The sequence below is a fragment of the Chiloscyllium punctatum genome, chromosome 25 (assembly GCF_047496795.1).
Source record: "Chiloscyllium punctatum isolate Juve2018m chromosome 25, sChiPun1.3, whole genome shotgun sequence".
Lineage (NCBI taxonomy): Eukaryota > Metazoa > Chordata > Chondrichthyes > Orectolobiformes > Hemiscylliidae > Chiloscyllium > Chiloscyllium punctatum.
In genome coordinates, this window is record NC_092763.1 from 16,215,501 (window position 1) to 16,235,442 (window position 19,942).

The following is a 19,942-nucleotide window of genomic DNA, read 5'->3' on the forward strand; positions in this document are numbered from 1 at the left end:
TTATGGGGTCAGGGGGCAGTTTGCACTGTTCGTGGGGTCTGGGGTAGTTTGCAGTCTTTATGGGGTCTGAGGGCAGTTTGCAATGTTTATGGGGTCAGGGGGCAGTTTGCAGAGTTTGTGGGGTCTGGGGTAGTTTGCAGAGTTTATGGGGTCAGGGGGCAGTTTGCACTGTTCGTGGGGTCTGGGGTAGTTTGCAGGCTTTATGGGGTCTGGGGGCAGTTTGCAATGTTTATGGGGTCAGGGGGCAGTTTGCAGAGTTTGTGGGGTCTGGGGTAGTTTGCAGAGTTTATGGGGTCAGGGGGCAGTTTGCACTGTTCGTGGGGTCTGGGGTAGTTTGCAGTCTTTATGGGGTCTGGGGGCAGTTTGCAGTGTTTATGGGGTCTGGGGCAGTTTGCAGTGTTTATGGGGTCTGGGGTAGTTTGCAGTCTTTATGGAGTCTGGGGGCAGTTTGCAGTGTTTGTGAGGTCTGGGGGCAGTTTGCACTGTTCGTGGGGTCTGGGGTAGTTTGCAGTCTTTATGGGGTCTGGGGGCAGTTTGCAGTGTTTATGGGGTCAGGGGGCAGTTTGCAGAGTTTGTGGGGTCTGGGGTAGTTTGCAGAGTTTATGGGGTCAGGGGGCAGTTTGCACTGTTCGTGGGGTCTGGGGTAGTTTGCAGTCTTTATGGGGTCTGGGGGCAGTTTGCAGTGTTTATGGGGTCTGGGGCATTTTGCAGTCTTTATGGGGTCTGGGGGCAGTTTGCAGTGTTTATGGGGTCAGGGGGCAGTTTGCACTGTTCGTGGGGTCTGGGGCAGTTTGCAGTGTCTGTAGCCAGGGTCACTTCGTGGTGTTTATTGGGCCGGAGCAGTTTGCAGCGTTTCTCAATGTCGACGTTGTCAAATTTAGAAAGATCGTGACGCAGGTTGGTCTAAAAAGAGAGTCGCCAACGCAGTGCTCGGCTTCCCAGTGTAACCCTGTTGATTCATTTTGAACCCAATCAGAAAGACTTCCGACGCGAGTCAAGTGGCTGTCAGCTTGTGGACGTGCCTTTCTTTCTTCGGTGTCACTCGAAGTGTCGTTGATTTGTTCTTTTTTCTTGTCCCGGACCACCTTAAATGTCTGACGACAGCATCTCCAGGACAACAGCTTTACGCTGCAAGGACGGGGCTAGAAAACACACTGACACTGAGCTTCCTTTCAGTACCACCAGCCTGTGGACAGCTCCCTGCTGCCGTCGCTCCCTCCCTTCGGTGCACATCGCCCCAGATCCGGATCTAAGAACCTCCTGCCGTCCCGGATCCCGGTCTAAATCCCGCAAGTTCAGACAGGGAAGCGAGTGTCCCTGACCCGAATCCAGTTCCAGTGCACTCTCCGAATCTGGGTCACCCACCGAGTGAGCCCGTGATCAGGAGCCGACGGCTACACACAGGAAGCCAGTGCCCAGCCGCAGAATCCACTTTCTATCTGCCAACAGTCGCCTTGTCCCTGAGCCTGTGCCCCCAGCAGGAATCGCAAACTTCAGTCTTGGTGAGTATGTGTACTTGTGGCGTGCAGTCTGGTCGCTCCGCTGTAAGAACGCCTCTTATTTCAATGTCTCAGAAACCTTGGATAAACCAATCCGGCATCAATGCCTGTTGCCTTTCGTGATATAACCTCTTCTTGCCCCCCCCAGTGAAACTTCAGGGCGCGGAGCAGAGGAGATTCCACCTCAGTCCGGCACAACTCTCCACTGTGTCTGCAATAATAGCTACATGGCGAATTTAACAAGTTTAAACTGGGACGTCCTGACAAGCCTGGCTTCAACTCTGTGTCTTTCTGCATCACCTGTCCAGTGTATTGTGTTCCGGCACTCAACGTGAGGGGACAACTATGTTTAGGATAGGGCGCCATACCCTATTAATATCAGCAATGTAAAGGTAACAGCACCCCGGCTGGTCACATTAGTTGATCGTATCGCTCCAATGCACGGTTTAAAGTGCGGGACTGCTATGAGAAACAATTGCACCGAGTGCCCACCTATCACTGGGTAGAGATGCCAGTCTATCGCGTTCCTTTCCCTGTCCACCTGTGGGACAAGCCATTCCCCGTATCCCAACACCGCATTGGACAGTCGCCCAGAGCAGTTTCCCTGTCAAGAGATGTGAGGGAACAACTGTGTATTACATAGTATTTCTTATGTGTAACACCTTTTAAGTTGTGTGGGGAGATCTGTTTGCGGCTGTTTGTACAGGGGATCGGTTGTAAATGATTGCTATGGGTGAAGCCAGTCCACCTCCTCCCCCCCCCCCCCCCCCGAGCCCCCAGCGCAAGTGTGTGAGAGCTTGGATCACAGTTCGCAATGTGGCCAGCCCCTGGAGCTCTGGGACTGCAAGCTGATGTTATTGTTCTCCTGCTGCTCAGTCCAGCCACTAACTCTTTCCACCATTGCGAGACCTCCATACGCTGAGATCCGATCAAGCTGCGGGCAAGCGGTAGCTATTCCGAAGGTGGAGATTTGGCACTATCGGAGAGAACTGCAACGGAGAGAGATTCCGGGAAATCCGATACTACCGTCGGTGGAGGCGCCCACTCGGTTTGCACAGGGAGAGTGGGGGTCATGACTTCACACTGCCTTACCCGCTTCAGTCAGCTCGCTGTCTCGCCTGCCTCTCTCTCTCTCTGAGAGCCGCACGGGAGTGCCCACCCATCCTCACTCGTCCCAAGCACAAACAAACAAGTCTTGGGAATTGTCACAATTTGTTCCTCCCCACAGCACTGGGTACGGTCGAAGTTAGTGACCGCTTAGTGCAGCTATCCTAATCCTGTTAATTTAAGGCGAGATTGCTGAATGAGCCACATCATTCAGCCCGTTGTGCTATCATTATCAACCACGGCCATACATAATTGATGAACTTGACCCACAGGTCAAGTCTGTTCGTGCGTCACGGAGTGGAACACTCTATGTCAACACAGGGAGGTTTTTCGTGCGTGGATTTTTAACTTCATTTGTCATTCAGTCTAAACCTTCATTCAACTGCATCTTGGCTGATCTGCACCTCTTTTCCATTTGCTCCATCTTCTTCCAGACTATTCTCAAACAAAACAAAAATAAAAATCAATCAGTCGAGAAAGTTTCAACTATAACATCCTTTAATCCCTGGAGGGGGAAAGGGGAGAGAGACCACAGGCGGGAAGAATGCCATCAATCTTCGTGTCAAAACAAGATTCCAGATTTTGCCCTATTTTAAAATCCAATTTGAAGATTAGTACCCTCACCAGAAGAAGTGGTTTGTCTATGTCTGCCCTTTCAAACCTCTTAACATTTTAACTATTGCTCATTAACTCTGGATTTAGACTGATTGGATACTTCTCACTAAAAGGCAAATTAGATACATAGGCCTCTTCAATGACTGAATAATAATTCCCGATATTTCCAAGTTAGTTAGAGACAAAAAGAAACCCCTGCAGATGCTGGAATCCAAGGTGTACAAGCAGGAGGCTGGAAGAACACAGCAAGCCAGACAGCATCCAGAGGTGGAGAAGTTGACATTTCGGGAAAAACACTTTCTCAGGACTGAGTTTGTAGTCGACGTCTCCACCTCCTGCTGCTTGCAGTGTTCTCCCAGCCTCCTGCTTGTCTACCCTGTATTTCCACGTCACCAGGCTATTTCTGAAAGGAGATACAGTGCATGTGCTGAGTGACATGGCAGTAAGCAGAAGGAGTTAAATGACTAAATTGTGGTAAATATAGAAAACCGTCAATAAAAGAAGTTCAGTTATTCTTCTTGTAGGTCATGGATTATTTAGAAAAGAAGCATGTTTGGTTTTGCAGTAAAATAGCTTTAAATGAGCACTGCTGTCTCATTATATTACAAGAGAATTTAATTAATTAATCTTACTCATAATAAGAACAGAATGCAATGGTTTTAAATGAAGATTTATCACAGACCTTTTTTGGAGAATGGGAGCATACAATTTTAAAGCTGTGCTCATAAATGAAAGACAAGTCTAAAATATTTCACATTCTAAGACCATCAAGTGTGAAATCTATGCATGGCAAGGTTTACCAATCTGATCACAACCAGAACATATTTTATTCACCACCAATTGTCAGTCGCAGCAAAGTCCACCATCCACACTGACCTTTGGTTTTGACTGGTAAGTAGAAATTATGTCAAATAATTTTAAAAGATTTTTAAAAAGCTTTTTTACCATATCATAGGTTATGATGGTCTGGTATTTATAGCATTGATCTTTGCTTTTCATCTTTCTTTGTTATTGCCTTAAAATAAGAGCAGCGGGTAGATACAGGCAGTGTGACCATATCGATCAAATCTTCTGCAGATTCAGATATAATGTGCGCAGCCTAAAGAATACTAGCAGTTACATGCCTCTCATTTCTTTCTGGTAACTTCTTTAAATTGCAACATTAAGGCATCAAGATTGCAATTTGTTTCCTTAGAAAAAAGATAAGTAGCAATTGTTCTTCCAAAATATTTTGTATTATTAAGATTATAAATACTGATGCATTAAATTGTATCTAAAGTTTCAACAGGTGTTTTAATTTGTGATCTTATAAGATTGGCTGTTGTACATTAATTCATCAAATGGTGCCATGCAGAAAGGTTGTTTCCCTGTGTAGGAGAGTTTAGGTCCAAAGGGCATAATCTCAGAATAAGAGGCTGCACATTTAACACAGAGATAAGGTCGACTTTCTTCTCTCAAGAGGAAGTAATTTGTGGAATTCTCAGAGTTTGCTGAGGCTGGCTCGTTAAGTATTTTCAAACCTGAGAAAAATAGATTTTTAATCAGTAATGGAATCAAGGTGAAAAGGCAGATAAGTGGAGTTGAGAAGGCTCAGATCAGCCTTGAATGGCAGAGCAGATGCAATTGGCTGAATGGCCCTGCTTGTGCTCCGATGTTTTATTGCCCAATAGCAGCAATATAAACACTGGTATTTCAAGTGACAACCCCTTCTGTGCACAAATAATTACCAATAACTAGAATGTACCTGAGGAGTGTTTTCGGACAGAGAGACAGGTACAGAGTTCTTTGAAAGTTGTATCACCGGTGGGTATGAAGTTAAGAAGACAGTTAGCATGCTTGCTTTAATTGCTTAGACCATTGAGCTAGGAATTGCATGTATTGCTATAGGACGGATATTATTAAATTGGAGAGGATCCAGAAAAAAAAGTACCAGGATGTTTCTGGAACTGGAGTGTTTGAGGCTGGGACTTATTTCACTAGGAGGTTGAGGGGTGACCTTGTTGAGGTTTATTGAATCATGAGGGGCAATGATACGGTGAATAGCAAAGGTCCTTTCCCTAAGTTGGGGGAGTTCAAAACTAATGGCATATTTATAAAGTGAGGGGAGAAATATTTAAAATGATACTGAGGGGCAACTGAATACTATATGAACCAATTCCTATACTGAATACAAAGGTTTACAGGAGTGTGGGCCAAATGCAGGCAGGTGGGATGAGTTTAGTTTGGGAAACTTGGTTGGCATGGATGAGTTAGACTGAAGGGTCTGTTTCCATGCTGTAAGGTCCTGGGGAGTTGTGCTGAACAAAGAGACCTTGGAGTGCAGGTTCATAGTTCCTTGAAAGTGGAGTCACAGGGAGATGGGATGGTGAAGAAAGCATTTAGTATGCTTTCCTGTATTGGTCAGAGTATTGAGTATAGGGATTAGGAGGTCATGTTGTGGCTATATAGGACATCGGTTAGGCCACTTTTGGAACATTGTGTGCAATTCTGGTCTCCCTCCTACCAGAAGGATGATGTGAAACTTGAAAGGGTTCAGAAAATATTTGGAAGGATGTTGCCAGGGTTGGAGGATTTGAGCTATAGGGAGAGACTGAACAGGCTGAAGCTGTTTTCCCTGGAGCATTGGAGGCTGAGGGGTGACCTTATAGAGGTTTATAAAATCATGAAGGGCATGGATAGGATAAATAGACCGGGTATTTTCCCTAGGGTGACATAGTAGAGAATTAGAGGGCATAGGTTTTGGGTAAGAGAAGGAAGATATAATGTAAAAGGGTCCTAAGAGGCAACTTTTTCACAGAGAGAGTAGTGTATATATGGAATGAACTGTCAGAGGAAGTGGTGGAGGCTGGGACAATTACAATATTTAAAAGGCATCTGGATAGGAATGGTTTAGAGGGATATGGGCCAATTGCTTGCAAATGGGACTAGAACAGGTTAGGATATCTGGTCTGTGCAGATGAGTTGGACCAAAGGGTCTATTTTTCTGCTGTACACCTTGAACATAGAATGTTACAACGCAGTACAGGCTCTTCAGCCCTCAATGTTGCACCAATCTGTGAAATTAATCTGATGTCCATCTAACCTACACCATTCCATTATTATCCACATGTATGTCCAATGCCCATTTAAATGCCTTTAACGTTAGCAAGTCTAATACTGTTGCAGGCAGGCCGTTTCATGCCCCTACTATACTCTGAGTAAAGAAACTACCCTGATGTCTGTCCTAAATCTATCACTCCTCAATTTAAAGCTATGTCCCCTTGTGTTAGCCTTCACTATCCGAAGAAAAAGGCTATCAAACCCTATCTAACCCTCTGATTATCTGATACATCTCAATTAAGTCACCTCTCAACCTTCATCTCTCAAATGTAAACAGCCTCAGTACCCTCGGCCTTTTCTCATAAGTCCTTCCTTACATACCAGGCAACATCCTAGTAAATCTCCTCTGAATCCTTTCCAAAGCTTCCACATCCCTCCTATAATGTGTTGACCAGAACTGCATGCAATACTCCAGGTATGGCCTTACCAGCGTCTCTACAGCAGAAGCATGACCTTGTGGCTCTGAAACTCAATCCCCTACCAATACTTGCCAACACACCATATACCTTCTTAACAATCCTATCAACCTGGATGGCAACTTTCAGGGATTTATGCACCTTCCAACTCCCCTTCTCAAACAAGGGAACAAACTTTGCTATCTTCCCATCTTCTGGCACTACTCCTGTCAATAGTGATGACATAAAGATCAAAGCCAAAAGCTCCGCAATCTCCTCACTGGAATCCCAGAAAATCTGAGGCTGAATCCCATCCGGTCCAGGGGTCTTATCTATTTTCAGATCTTCCAAAATTGCTAAAACCCCCTCTTTGTCAATCTCAACCCATCTAATCTTGTAGCCTCTATGCCCACATTCTCACTAACATTGCCCTTTTCCAATGTGAATACTGATGAAAAGTATTCATTAAGTGCTTCCCGTATGTCCTCAGATGCCACACACAACTTTCCACTACTATCTTTGATTGGCCCTAAGCTTCCCCTAGTAATTCTTTTATTCCTGATATATCTACAGAAGGCCTTAGGGTTTTCCCACCAACAACTTCTCATGTCCTCTCCTGGCTCTTCTTAGCCCTCTCTTTAGATCTTTTCTGGCTAACTTATAACTCTCAAGCCCCTAATTGAGCCTTCACGCCTCATCCTCACATTATCTTTCTTCTTCCTCTTGACATGAGCTTCAATTTCTTTAATAAACCATGGCTCCCTCTCTCAACAAGTACCCCCCTACCTGATAAGTATATACTTACCAAAGACCCGCAGTAGCTGTTCCTTGAATAAGCTGCACATTTGAAGTGTGTCCATCCCCTACAGTTTCCTTCCCCGTCCTACGCATCCTAACTCTTGCCTATTCACATCATAAATGCCTTTCCCCAGTTATACCTCTCCCCAGTTATACCTCTTTCCCTGCGGTATATACCTATCCCTGCCCATTGCTTTGTAAACATAACTGAATTATGGTCACTATCACCAAAGTGCTCACCTCCCTCCAAATCTAACACCTGGCCAGGTACATTACCCAGTACCAAATCCAATACGGCATCGCCCATTGTTGGCCTATCTACATACTGTCAGAAAACCCTCCTGCACACATTGAACAAAAACTGATCCATCTAAAATACTTGAAATATAACATTCCCAGTCAATATTGGGGAAGTTAAAGACCCCCATAACAACTACCCTGTTACTCTCGATCCTATCGAGAATCATCTTTGCCATCCTTTCCTCTACATCCCTGGAACAATTAGGAGGCCTATAGAAAACTCCCAACCTCTCCTTTCCTGTATCTAACCTCAGCCCAAACTACCTCAGTGGATGAGTCCTCAAACATTATCTCAGCTGCTGTAATACTACCCTTGATTAACAATGCCACACCCCTCCCTCTTTTATCATCTTCTCTGTTCTTGCTGCAACATCTAAATCCTGGAATCTACAACAACCATTCCTGTCCCTCCTCTAGCCACATTTCTGAAATGGCCACAACATCAAAATCCCAGGTACCAACCCACGCTGTACATTCACCTACCTTATTTTGGATGCTCTTGGCATTGACGCACATACATTTCAAACCAACATTCTGGTAGCCAGTGCCCTCTCGCGACCTTGTAAACCTATCCCTGACCTCACTACCCTGAACCTCCTGTACACTGGAACTACAATTCAGGTTCCCATCCCCCTTCTGCATTAGTTTAAACCCCACCCCCCCCCACACCCCTGAAGAGCATTAGCAAATTGTCCCCCCCACTCAGGATCCCGAAAACATGATCAGAGACATCATGAACCCTGGCACCCGGGAGGCAACACACCAATCATCAGTCTCTCGTTCCCACAAAACCTCCTATCTGTCCCCCTAACTATGGAGTACCCAATCACTAAAGCTCTGTTCCTCTTTCCCCTTCCTCTCTGAGCAACAGGGACAGACTCTGCACCAGAAACCTGTGTCCCATTGCTTACCCCTGATAAGTTGGCCTCCCCAACAATATCCAAAACGTTATACTTGTTGTTGAGGGGAACCACCACAGGAGATTTTGCCAGTTCCCTTTCCTACCTCTGATGGTAACCCATCTACCTTCATCACGTGGCTGTGGACTAACTACCTCTCTGTGTCTCCTCTCAATAACCCCAAATAATCTCTATGCCTCTGTGAGTGAATGGGAACTGTTGTGGCTAAATGTCCTGGGAACATGTTTACCCTTTACATCAGGTGTTCTCGACAGTTACAGTTTGGCAGGGCCTTTTCATATTAAATGTCTGCTGTCCTCCCACTGAGGCTCAAACCTTAGCTTTTCAAGCAGCTGAACAATGGTGTATAATAATGCCATTGTATGAAACATAGAGGACACACAGGGATTTGAGAATAAAGATTGCATTAATCAGGGAAATAAATCAGAACACAAATTTAGTCCATGAAAATATAACAGTAAGTTGATATTTCCAGTCATCATATAGTGCACAACCGGGGTTATTTTTAGGCTATGGGTATTATTCTATTCAGAGCTGAGAATGGGCCATTTGTTTAGAGAATGTTGAAAATCAGATCAACCTGGGATAAACATTGTGACCTTTTACAAAGAAAGAAATGAGCACGTATTTGGATTTTTTGAATAACATGATTTATTTCTCTGAAGCTTATGGAGGAAAGTTAACTCAGCTGTTGACATCTGATCTAAATGATTTTAACCCAACCGACCTTTCAGTGAACAAGGATCTGCAGCAAAGAATCTGTCATCTTATTCAGAATGAATGGTGTGCAGGAATTGAAAGATGAGAGACAGGAAGAAAGGTGGCACTTTTCTGACGTTTGGTTGATGTGCATCATTGGGACCAATAAAGAAAGATTTACTCTAGGTCTAACTTTACTGTGTTCAAGTTGGAAATATGAATGCTGACATCTGGTGCTCAAAATGAGAAAGTATTTTCTGACCGGATGATAAGTTTTCAATTCACCTAGATCAGGCACCTGGTCTTTGTGCCAATTGGATTTCTATGAGACAATTTATTTTAAATGTTTTTCAAGTAACATTTCAAAATGCAGAAAGCAGGTTTTGTATTGTGGGCTCCCTGTCATTCCCGCCAGTCGCTCTGTCCTTTTGCTCTCGCACTATGACCTATCACAGCTGAACTGCAGCAATGACTCAGGTCAATTAGGCATAGGAAACAAATGCTGACTTTATTGATGACACCCTATGAAACATCATTTTAAAAAATAGGATCAATTGACAGCTTGGTCCATGATTTCAGAATACGCAAATCTTGAAAGTAGCCATTTGGCGATTTTTGCAATAAAGTTCAGCGGAACGATTTTTATTAAGGAAAATCAATTTTGAAAAGAGTGTTAAGATTGGGGCAAGTGGTCAGAGGGTGACAATTAAAAACAAATCTTGGAAATCATTATTCCAGTCAGTGAGTGGTAAACCGATGGAGCATTCCTCATGGAGGTGGTGGAGATCGATTGCTATGCTTTGTCAATGACTCCATTAATGTTCTATCAACAAGTTGATGAAAGGCGAATGAGTTGCACTCTAGCCTTTTTGCATCTAGCTACTGTGACTGTTCATGTTTCTCCTTAGCCAGCAGTGCTGTATTAACATTTGTCAATAATGTTATCACAATATTTGCTTTAAGGCCATGTTTTAAGGTGGAAATTGCTGCTAAGCTGAGAAAGTAGTCAGTTCAAATTTCTCTCTCTGGCAAGTTAGTGAGAGCATTGTTTTAAATTCTTTTTATTGCAACAGTTGAGAGCTAAAGAATGAAGTATCATTGAATCAAGATCAAAAGGCGATTGAGGATAGAAAGCAGGAGAACAAACCTTATTTAAACATTGAAATAAAAGAATGCGGAATTCACATTCATAAACGTTGGTTGAGCAAAACCTTTAGAAACTTTCATGATTGGAATGGCCTGGGAAGGAAAAGTGGTTGAAATGATCAAGGTATAGGGTGGGCAAAGATAATTACAGAAGAAAAAATAATAACATAAAAACTAGGAGCAGGTGTATGCAATTTAACCTTTAAATCTCCTCCATTATTTGTTGCTATCGTGACTGATCTCATCTCTGCTTCAACTCTACTTTCCTATCTGCTCCCTATATCCTTTCAACTCTTCAAAGAAAAAAGAATACACTTGTATTTCTTCAATAAACTTGTATTTCTTTATCAGTTCAGGGTATCCTAAAGCACTTTCCTGTCAAGGAGTGCTGCAACTCGAGAAAGCAGCTCAGTTTGACTTCATCTAGGGCAACTTGGGATGGGTAATAAATGCTAGTTTAGCCCCCAACATCCCATGATTAAGTAAAAGTAGTTTTGAAATGTAGCCTTCGGTGCATTTTGGGGAAATGTGGTAATCAATTTGTGCACAGCAAGCTCACACAAAGAACAATAATATCATGGCCAGATAATTTTATTTAGTGAAGCTGGTTGAGGGGAAAATATTGGCTTGGCTATCAAAGAGAATATTCAGGCTCATACATCTCTTAAGAGGACAAATAGGGCCTCTGTTCAACACCTCATTTGGAAATGTTAGCCGAGAGTTTGTGCTACAGTGTCCCTGATTCAAAGGAGAAAGTGCTACCATTTTCTGATAATAATTTGAATAGACCAAATAGACTAATTCAATACTTACAGCTTAAATATTTGTTCAATAATATCATTCAGCAGTGATTTCCAATCTATTGTATGGTGTAGAGTGTTCACAGTAAAGAGAAAGTTCTTAATTTATCTGCAAAAAAAAATCAAACTAGCTTCTCTGGATATAAAAAGCTGTCTGCATCAGAGTTTTGTTTTTGTTACTTCATTACTGTTTGTCTTGGCAATCGCTGTGTTAATAAAGCCCATTTCCTGTAATGGTAAGACTGATTTCAATTAGATTGCTGTTTTCCAGTACTCAGGGTAGGGCTCTCAGAAATTCAGATTTTCAGGATTTTATCCACACAGTGAAGGTTTAAAACTAATAGATCAGTGATTTCTTTCTTTCTTTTTGGATATTTTACTCTATTGTCAATGTAAAATTAAAATCATGTTTACTGTTGTGTAAATGAGTGTCATGTTTGGGATCACAAAGATTTTCAGGTATAAATCCAATCAAATGAAGGAGAGGTGACTGTGCTGATATAGTTCAACATGCTTAATGATTCTTGCAATCATTTAAACATAGGATGAAAATTATTATTGAAAGTCATGAACAGATGTAATAGGTTTAACTTCAGCTTATGAGTTTCTGACTGTAGGTATGGTTACTTGACAATTATTAAAATGGATAGACTAAAATACACAGCTTCATATTTGTGTGCTCATCCAGAATACAGTTAGAATGGCCAAAATGTCATGTGAAATGTGACCATTGTTTAACTAATCACTTTTCACTGCAGTTTTGTTACTTTCATGTTTCAGCAGATGGATGAGAGTGTTGATCTGCCAAACTGCGTCATGGATGAGAGTCTGGACTGCAGATTCAGCAATCTTAACTGGGAGCAGGTTCAGAGTTTGGATCAAGTCTTAACAGAAATGATACCTATTCACGGAAGAGGCAACTTCCCTACACTGGAAATAAAGCCAAAAGACATCATTCATATTGTGAAGGATCGGCTGGAAGAGAATGGGATTATGGTCCATGATATTCGTCTCAATGGCTCAACAGCAAGTCACATTCTTGCAAAGCAAAATGGAACAAGCTACAAAGACCTTGACATTATCTTTAGAGTAGAGTTGCCTGGAGAGGAAGAGTTCCAGGTGGTAAAGGGAGTGGTATTGGATTGTCTTCTGGACTTTCTACCACAGGGTGTCAATAAGGAAAAGATCACAGGGCTTACTTTGAAAGAAGCCTATGTTCAGAAAATGGTTAAAGTTTCCAATGATTATGATCGGTGGAGTCTCATCTCCTTGTCAAATAACAGTGGAAAAAATGTTGAGTTAAAGTTTGTTAATTCATTACGGCGGCAGTTTGAATTTAGTGTGGACTCTTTCCAAATAATTCTGGACTCGTTGTTACCTCTTTTCTGTTGTCGAGAGAATGTAATGTCAGAGGAGTCCCATCCAACTGTCATAGCAGAGAGTATGTATGGAAATTTTGAGGAGGCAATGGATCACCTGCGATACAAACTGATTGCCACAAGAAACCCCGAAGAGATTCGAGGTGGTGGCTTGCTTAAATACAGCAATCTCTTAGTTCGAGAATTTAAACCAGCATCTGATACAGAAATCAAAGGCTTAGAACGCTACATGTGTTCGAGGTTTTTTATTGACTTCCCAGATGTATCTGAGCAGCAAAGGAAGATTGAATCCTACCTACGAAATCATTTCATTGGTGAAGAGAAAAGCAAGTATGATTACCTGATGATACTGCGCCAAGTTGTGAATGAAAGCACAGTCTGTTTGATGGGACATGAGAGAAGGCAGACGTTGAACATGATCACTCTGTTGGCTCTGAGAGTACTAGGGGAACAGAATATCATTCCAAATGCTGCCAATGTCACCTGCTACTATCAACCTGCCCCTTATGTCAGTGACCGAAGTTTTAGCAATTACTACATTTCGCACGGACAGCCGCACCTTGTGTATCAGCCCTATCCACTGCACATTAATATGCAGACTGGTTTGGTTTAGTGTTACAGTGAATGCAAATGCTTGACTTTGAACAAGACCCAAGTTTTCAGGTCCCCAGATATCTGAAGTAAGAGGACGATTGTAAACTGCTGGTTGCCAATGAGAGATATGCCAATTGTTGGGCAACCAATGTTGAAACTGACCTGCAAATAGATGACCAAACAGTAGGTGCCACTTACAATGATATGTGCTTAATCAGTGAAGAATGGTTGATCAACTGACTAAGCACAGATGCATGGAGTATAATATAGGGATATTTTCTAAAGGTAAATGTTGAACCAATACCATTTAGAAAGACATATTAGTAGGTGAAGTTAGCTAATGGGATTGATAGTCCTGCATACCCCTGCTTTGGTGATTGTAGTTAGGACTAGATGGGAAAACTATTCAAAGATCAGAAACAATGATTGCATTGAAAATAACCACTTTGTACTTGAATTGTTTTGGTTACATGAGAGTCAAGTACGTGTAGAAAACATTTCTTCAATGTGAAATAATCTTGTGACATAGGAAAACTTTATTGACCAAAGATTGTTTGTAAATATTGCATCACACAAGTGCCTAAGCTATATAGATAGATCATTAAAGCATCTAATAATTCTTTCAAGATGTCCCATTTAGTTATCATTTGGTTTGGGATTGGAGATATTGCATTTAATTTAAGTAGCAGCTCATATTACACCCTAGCATCTTTATGGCATGAACGAACCATTAAGCCAATTGTGTCATTGCCAGCAACATAATTTCTAAGGTGACTTCATGTTTTTATGGCTGGGTGTCCCCTGTATCATTTACAGACATGGGGTCCTTGAGATTTCTGTTCCAGCCTTCAGAAACTAATTCTTCAACTTCAGGTAATTGAATTTGAGCAGCCAACTGCAAGAGAAGTTAATTGATTTTTTTTTTCCCAAGAACTGACACGTACACCACCACTCTGTTCCACACAGTGCCAATAAAACTGAATGCGAGAAAAGTCAAATATAGGGTCATTCACTTACACATACCTGGAAATTCAAAGTGTCAAAAATATACATCACTCCAAATACAAACAGCTAATATTGCAGTGTGATCATGTAAATGGCATTTTAATAGCATAATGATCTTATTAAATGTTATAAATCTAATTTTAATATCAATCAGTCATTTTTCTCTTGAGCAACATTTATTTTTCCCCAAATTGTTTAGCACCTCTGTTAGGAGAATATCAATGTTGGGGGAAGTCAGAATAGGATATTAATGTTTGAGAAACATCAATCAATAACGCATTTAATAGGGCTTTCTTCAGCTAAAAAGTTAAAAACAGTTCAGTTTATTAACAAAACTGTGGATAAGACTCCCTTAATTGCTGTAATTATCTCTATGTAAAAAAAGACGACAACAATCCAGAAAATGTAATTTAATAGAGAAGACAACAGAATTGAGAAAATGAATTAGATTAGATTCCCTACAGTGGGGAAACAGGCCCTTCAGCCCAACCGGTCCACACCGACCCTCCGAAGAACAACCCACGCAGACCCATTCCCCTACATTTACCCCTGACTAATTCACCTATCACTACGGCAATTTGCCATGGCCAATTCACCTAACTTGCACATCTTTGGACTGAGAGGAAATCAGAACACCCAGAGGAAACCTACGCAGACACGGGGAGAATGTGCAAACTCCACACAGACAGTTGCCCGAGGTGAGAATTGAACCTGGGTCCCTGGTGCTGTGAGCCAGTAGGGCTAACCACTGTGCCACCGTGCTGACCCACTCAACTTAGAATTACATATGAAATCATGCCATTTGTCCCATTGTGCACATGACAGCTCTTTGAAAAACCCACTAATTCCTCCAATGCCCCTGTTCTTTCCTCATCGGTCTTTCTGTTTTCAAGCATACCATTTGCTTTTATATCTGGAATGTAACTAATTTGTGGAACAGAAGATTTCTGCTCACCTTTTGGTTGGGCTGATGGTCTTTGTCCACGATTGTGTTCCTTTGATGTTTTACTTTCCTTCAATCTTTCCTTCTTGGGATGTGGGTGTGTCTGTCAAGGCCAACATCTGTCACCCATCTCTAATTGCCCTTGAACTGAAAGAATTGTTGGGCCATCTCAGATGGCAGTTGAGAGTCAACCATGTTGATCTGGAATCACATGTAGGCCAGACCAGATAAGGATGGCAGATTTCCATTCCTATGGGATATTGGTGGACCAGATGGAATTTTACAACAAGCAATGATAGTTTCACAATCACCATTCCTGAGGCTAACTTCCAGTTCTAGATTTTATAACTTGAATTTAAATTCCAGCTGCTACCATGGTGGGATTTTTAACTATTTCCTCCAGACCATAAGCCTGAACTTCTGGATCACTAGGCTAATGTCATTATCGTGACATTACCATCTCTCCCAACCTGGAGACTTTTCAATCTTTTGTTTTAAAGAATTCCTTAACGAAAGATACCAGAAAAAATAAGTAATCTGGTTCTTGGCAAAGGAAAAGTATTAACTTTATTAAAGACATATGCATTCTATTCAATCCAACTCAACTGAAGTAGGAAAAAGATTTTTAACAAGTACAGCAGAGCCTTTTTGTTATTCTGGGAGTCATTCAAGAAGAATGTTAAAGGACGTATTCCATAGAATATCTATCTTTGTGACAGCAAAGCACCTTCTGTGAGGATTCACAATTTATTGGAGTCACTTACAGAAGAAATAAAAAAGTACTGTTCTTGCAAGTGAAACATTACAGCAACATCTGTCAAGATTCAAATGTTGCATCTGGAGTTGAATAATGTACAAAGCAAACAATTCAATGATGACAAGACATCTAGAAATTTTAGTTCCCACTGTTAAACTCAACATGAGAAATTGAGAAGTACATTGTCAATGTATGTTACCAATGAACCCTGTCTTTATAACAGGAAAATCCAGTGAAAGTGCAATTTGGTAGCAATGTGGTTAGTCTACTTACTACAAAAAAAGTGATATACCTTTTGTTACTTTTACATGGCGTGGGAGCTTGGAAATTTCTAGGGACTTAGCTTTGTTCAACTTTAATCAAGTGTACAAATCTTGCTCTTACAGATCACCTCATTTTTTTTGCAGGTTTGCTTTCGTAGATCAGTGGTAACCATTGAAGCCCATGTCTATCCCAGTGTTAAAAAAATGGAGCAGAGTTGGACTGAGGGCCAAAGAGAAAACTAATTCCCCCTCCATTGACTCCCTCCAAAACCATTCTAATTAAAGAATCTTCCTTCTGGATTGATTACCTTGAGCTAGCAAAGGATTCGGACCCTCAAAGAATTGTTCTCTAACCAGCTGTGGGCTTGACTGAAGGATTTCTTTTAGGGATGAAGGGCAGGATTTTCTTGGGAATCCTAGTTACATACTTTCTTGATGTAGCAAAATCTTTATGTTCAATTGGAATTTAAAGTCCATACCGAGCACAATAAAATCCTGGCTGGTCTGGGTTCTGGCTGTTCCTATATGAAAATGTGTATTACAAGAAATTTGAGACTGCAGATTTTCAAAATCTTCAAGACCACTTTGGCTGAATAATATTTCATTGCAGTCTTTTTTTTTAAACCCAGGCCTTTCCAAACAAAAATGTGAAATATTTATTTTTTTAAAAATTCTTATGTTAGGGCGTTGTTCTGCATCATGGCAAATTTAGCAAACCTTATGCCACTGAAACAGAAAATAACCTGTTGAACACAATCCAGGAATCAATGAAAACATGAACTGTAGAAGCTTCATAAAATAAAATATCAAAATTCCTGGCACAAAATGTTCTGTTATCTCAGGACAAGGGGGAGATGTTTTTACAGCCAATTGTAGCTCAAGACATAAATGAAAAAAAAATTCAAAGCTGAAAATGCATATAACAATTAGCTCAAAACCATTGAACCATATGATGTTACTATGAAATAAGCAAAAATGATCACAATTAAATGACATAGTATCAGCATTTGTTCAGTACCAGTACTCTCACCTCTGAGCTCGACGATTTAAATCCCATACCGGAAACTTGCCCTCAACATCTAGGCTACTAATTCAGACCATTACTGATGGAGTGCTATACTGTCAGAATTAAACATCTTGCAATTTAAATGTTAAATCCTGGGCTTCTCCACTCTCTCAAGTGAGTGTAAAAAATCCTGTAATATTGCATGAAGCAAAATAAGGGAATTGTCTCCAGTGACCTGGTCAATATTTATTACCCGATATCACATCATTATCTCAATGCTGTTTGTTAGATCTTGCCATAGCTGCCCTTTTTCTTCATCACTGCAGTGACTACATTTCAATGTGCTTTTGGATGTTCTGAGGTTGCGAAAGGCCCTATAGAAATACAAGCTTTCTTTCAATGCAAACAAAAGATTGAATGCACTATGCTGGGTGATACAGCAGGAAAACTATATTTTCTACAGATTATTTTTAGTGTATTTCAGCATATAAACCTTGAAATTATACTCATAAATATTAGCACATGGGCACACTCATCATTTGAAATAGTACACTCAAAGAATTTCATTCAAATGTTTTAAGCACTCATGCACTAATATTTACAGAAGTGTAATTTCAAAGACTTCTTGTTCTTGGTGTTCCTATATTGTACAAATCACAAAATACATATGTATATAGTCAAATACAAATATAAAGCTCTATATTTTGCCTAAAGTAGTTTTGACAGACTACATTTAACCCTTAAACTCCGTGAATATGGATACAAATTGAGCAGCGTCATTCTATCTGGTCAAGATCTCTTTCTTTTAACAGTCCCATTTATGTTTTCTGAAGATGTTGTAGGATGCTGTTTCCCTCAGTTTATCATAATCCAATCAGAATGTCAAAACTAGTGTATACCTTGATTTGTGTTGGTTAACTTGAAACCTACTGATTACTGTGTAATGGAAGCTGATCACACCAAGTGTATCTGCTTTGCAAAAGAGAATGATTCTGCAAACTGTGAATTGAGTACAATTATATCACCAGCTGCGATACTGAGTTGCCAATATTTTTCTACAAGTACAACAGAGTATTTTAAAATTGTCAAGTACGTTATCCCAGTGATTTTATATATTCCTAAGATGCAGTTACTGGCATATTGAGAGGCAGCTTGAGAGACATAGAATTGTTCAAAGGAGATCTTAATTGAGGGAGGAATAAATAATCCAGGCTCGTGCAGTTCTTTTCCATTCACTGTAAAACTGGATCAGAGTTGTAAGAAATCATGGTGAACCCACACAATTCTCGAGTATCAATTGAAATTATTGGTGCACCAGTCACTTTCAGCAACCATTGTTTGATTAAATATAACCGTGGTACAGAGATCCTTGTATAAAACAGGCCTAATGAGAAGCTTTGAAATGAAAACAAATAAACAAGAAGTTCCACCTAAAGCTTTTGTGTACCTTGGAGATAATTAAATATTTTCTTTCATTAATGAAAAGCGAACTTCAAAGACTCATGATGTGAAATGTGAATGGAAGATTGTTCAGTGCTGCTTGTTGCTGTTGCCTTCTGCATTTTTATTGTTTTATGTCTAGACTCACTGTACAAATCTGTTTTGTTCTGTTTTTGGTGATTGTGTACTTGTTTACAGTGTTCAATAAAGAGTGGAAATTTTAACTGAGGTTTCAAATAAATGTTTGCAATTCTTCTGACTTTCTTGCTCTGGAACATGATTAAATATTACAAAAAAGCCTATCTCTTTCTACAAGTTATTTTATGCTGGCTCTAAAGGACATTGTTTCAAGTTACTCTGTTGAAAGTGTCCTTTCAGTCTTTGCCCTACCCCTGAAATTTCATTCTTCGTAGACAGTCTCCTTGTCGATCCTCACTGTGCCACTTTTAAAAGAGCTCAACTGACCTGCTTGTTAGGTGAATTTATCATAGCTAAATATTCTATCCCAAGGGTAAGATGGGGGAAAAAAAAACTTGTTAGGCCAATTCAAGGGACCATGATGTCACACTGCTTTGTGATGACTCCTACTGTGGTTGTAAACAATTGTGTTGAACCATGAAATTCTGTGAAAATGGTAACATTCAAGGAACAAGAGGAGAACGTTTGGTATGTTGCCTCCCAGGTGCAAGGGTACGTGATGTCTCTGATCGTGTTTTCCGGGTCCTTAAGGGGGAGGGGGAGCAGCCTGAAGTCGTGGTCCATATTGGCACCAATGACATAGGTAGGAGGAGTGCTGAGGATGTTAGACAGGCTTTTAGGGAGCTAGGTTGGAAGCTCAGAGTTAGAACGAACAGAGTTGTTGTCTCTGGTTTGTTACCCGTGCCACGTGATAGAGAGTCGAGGAATAGGGAGAGAGAAGAGTTAAATACGTGGCTACAGGGATGGTGCAGGAGGGCGGGATTTCGGTACTTGGATAACTGGGGTTCTTTCTGGGGAAGGTGGGACCTCTATAAACAGGATGGTCTGCACCTGAACCTGAGGGGCACCAGTATCCTTGGGGGGAGGTTTGCTAGTGCTCTTGGGGGGGGTTTAAACTAACTCTGCAGGGGCATGGGAACCCAGACTGTAGCTTTAGGGTGCAGGACCTGGAGTGTAGGGAGGTTAGGAATATGGCATC

At 41.2% G+C, this 19,942-nt stretch overlaps 1 protein-coding gene across 2 annotated transcripts; it reads left to right on the forward strand.

Moving 5' to 3' along the window:
- Positions 1-991: 991 nt before the first annotated feature.
- Positions 992-18,974, forward strand: LOC140495718 (terminal nucleotidyltransferase 5C-like). 2 transcript variants are annotated; one of them, XM_072594746.1, is made up of 2 exons: positions 992-1,502; positions 12,159-18,974. In XM_072594746.1, exon 2 carries the CDS (start codon positions 12,162-12,164, stop codon positions 13,368-13,370), a length of 1,209 nt encoding a protein of 402 aa, XP_072450847.1. In that variant the 5' UTR covers positions 992-1,502; positions 12,159-12,161; the 3' UTR covers positions 13,371-18,974. The 2 variants fall into 2 exon arrangements, with proteins under 2 accessions (XP_072450847.1, XP_072450848.1); XM_072594747.1 differs by having other exon boundaries at positions 12,162-18,974.
- The last annotated feature ends 968 nt before the right edge of the window (positions 18,975-19,942 follow it).

Excerpts from the sequence above, each read along its gene's own strand:
- LOC140495718 (XM_072594746.1), top strand. The coding sequence starts at position 12,162 with ATGGATGAGAGTGTTGATCTGCCAAACTGCGTCATGGATGAGAGTCTG.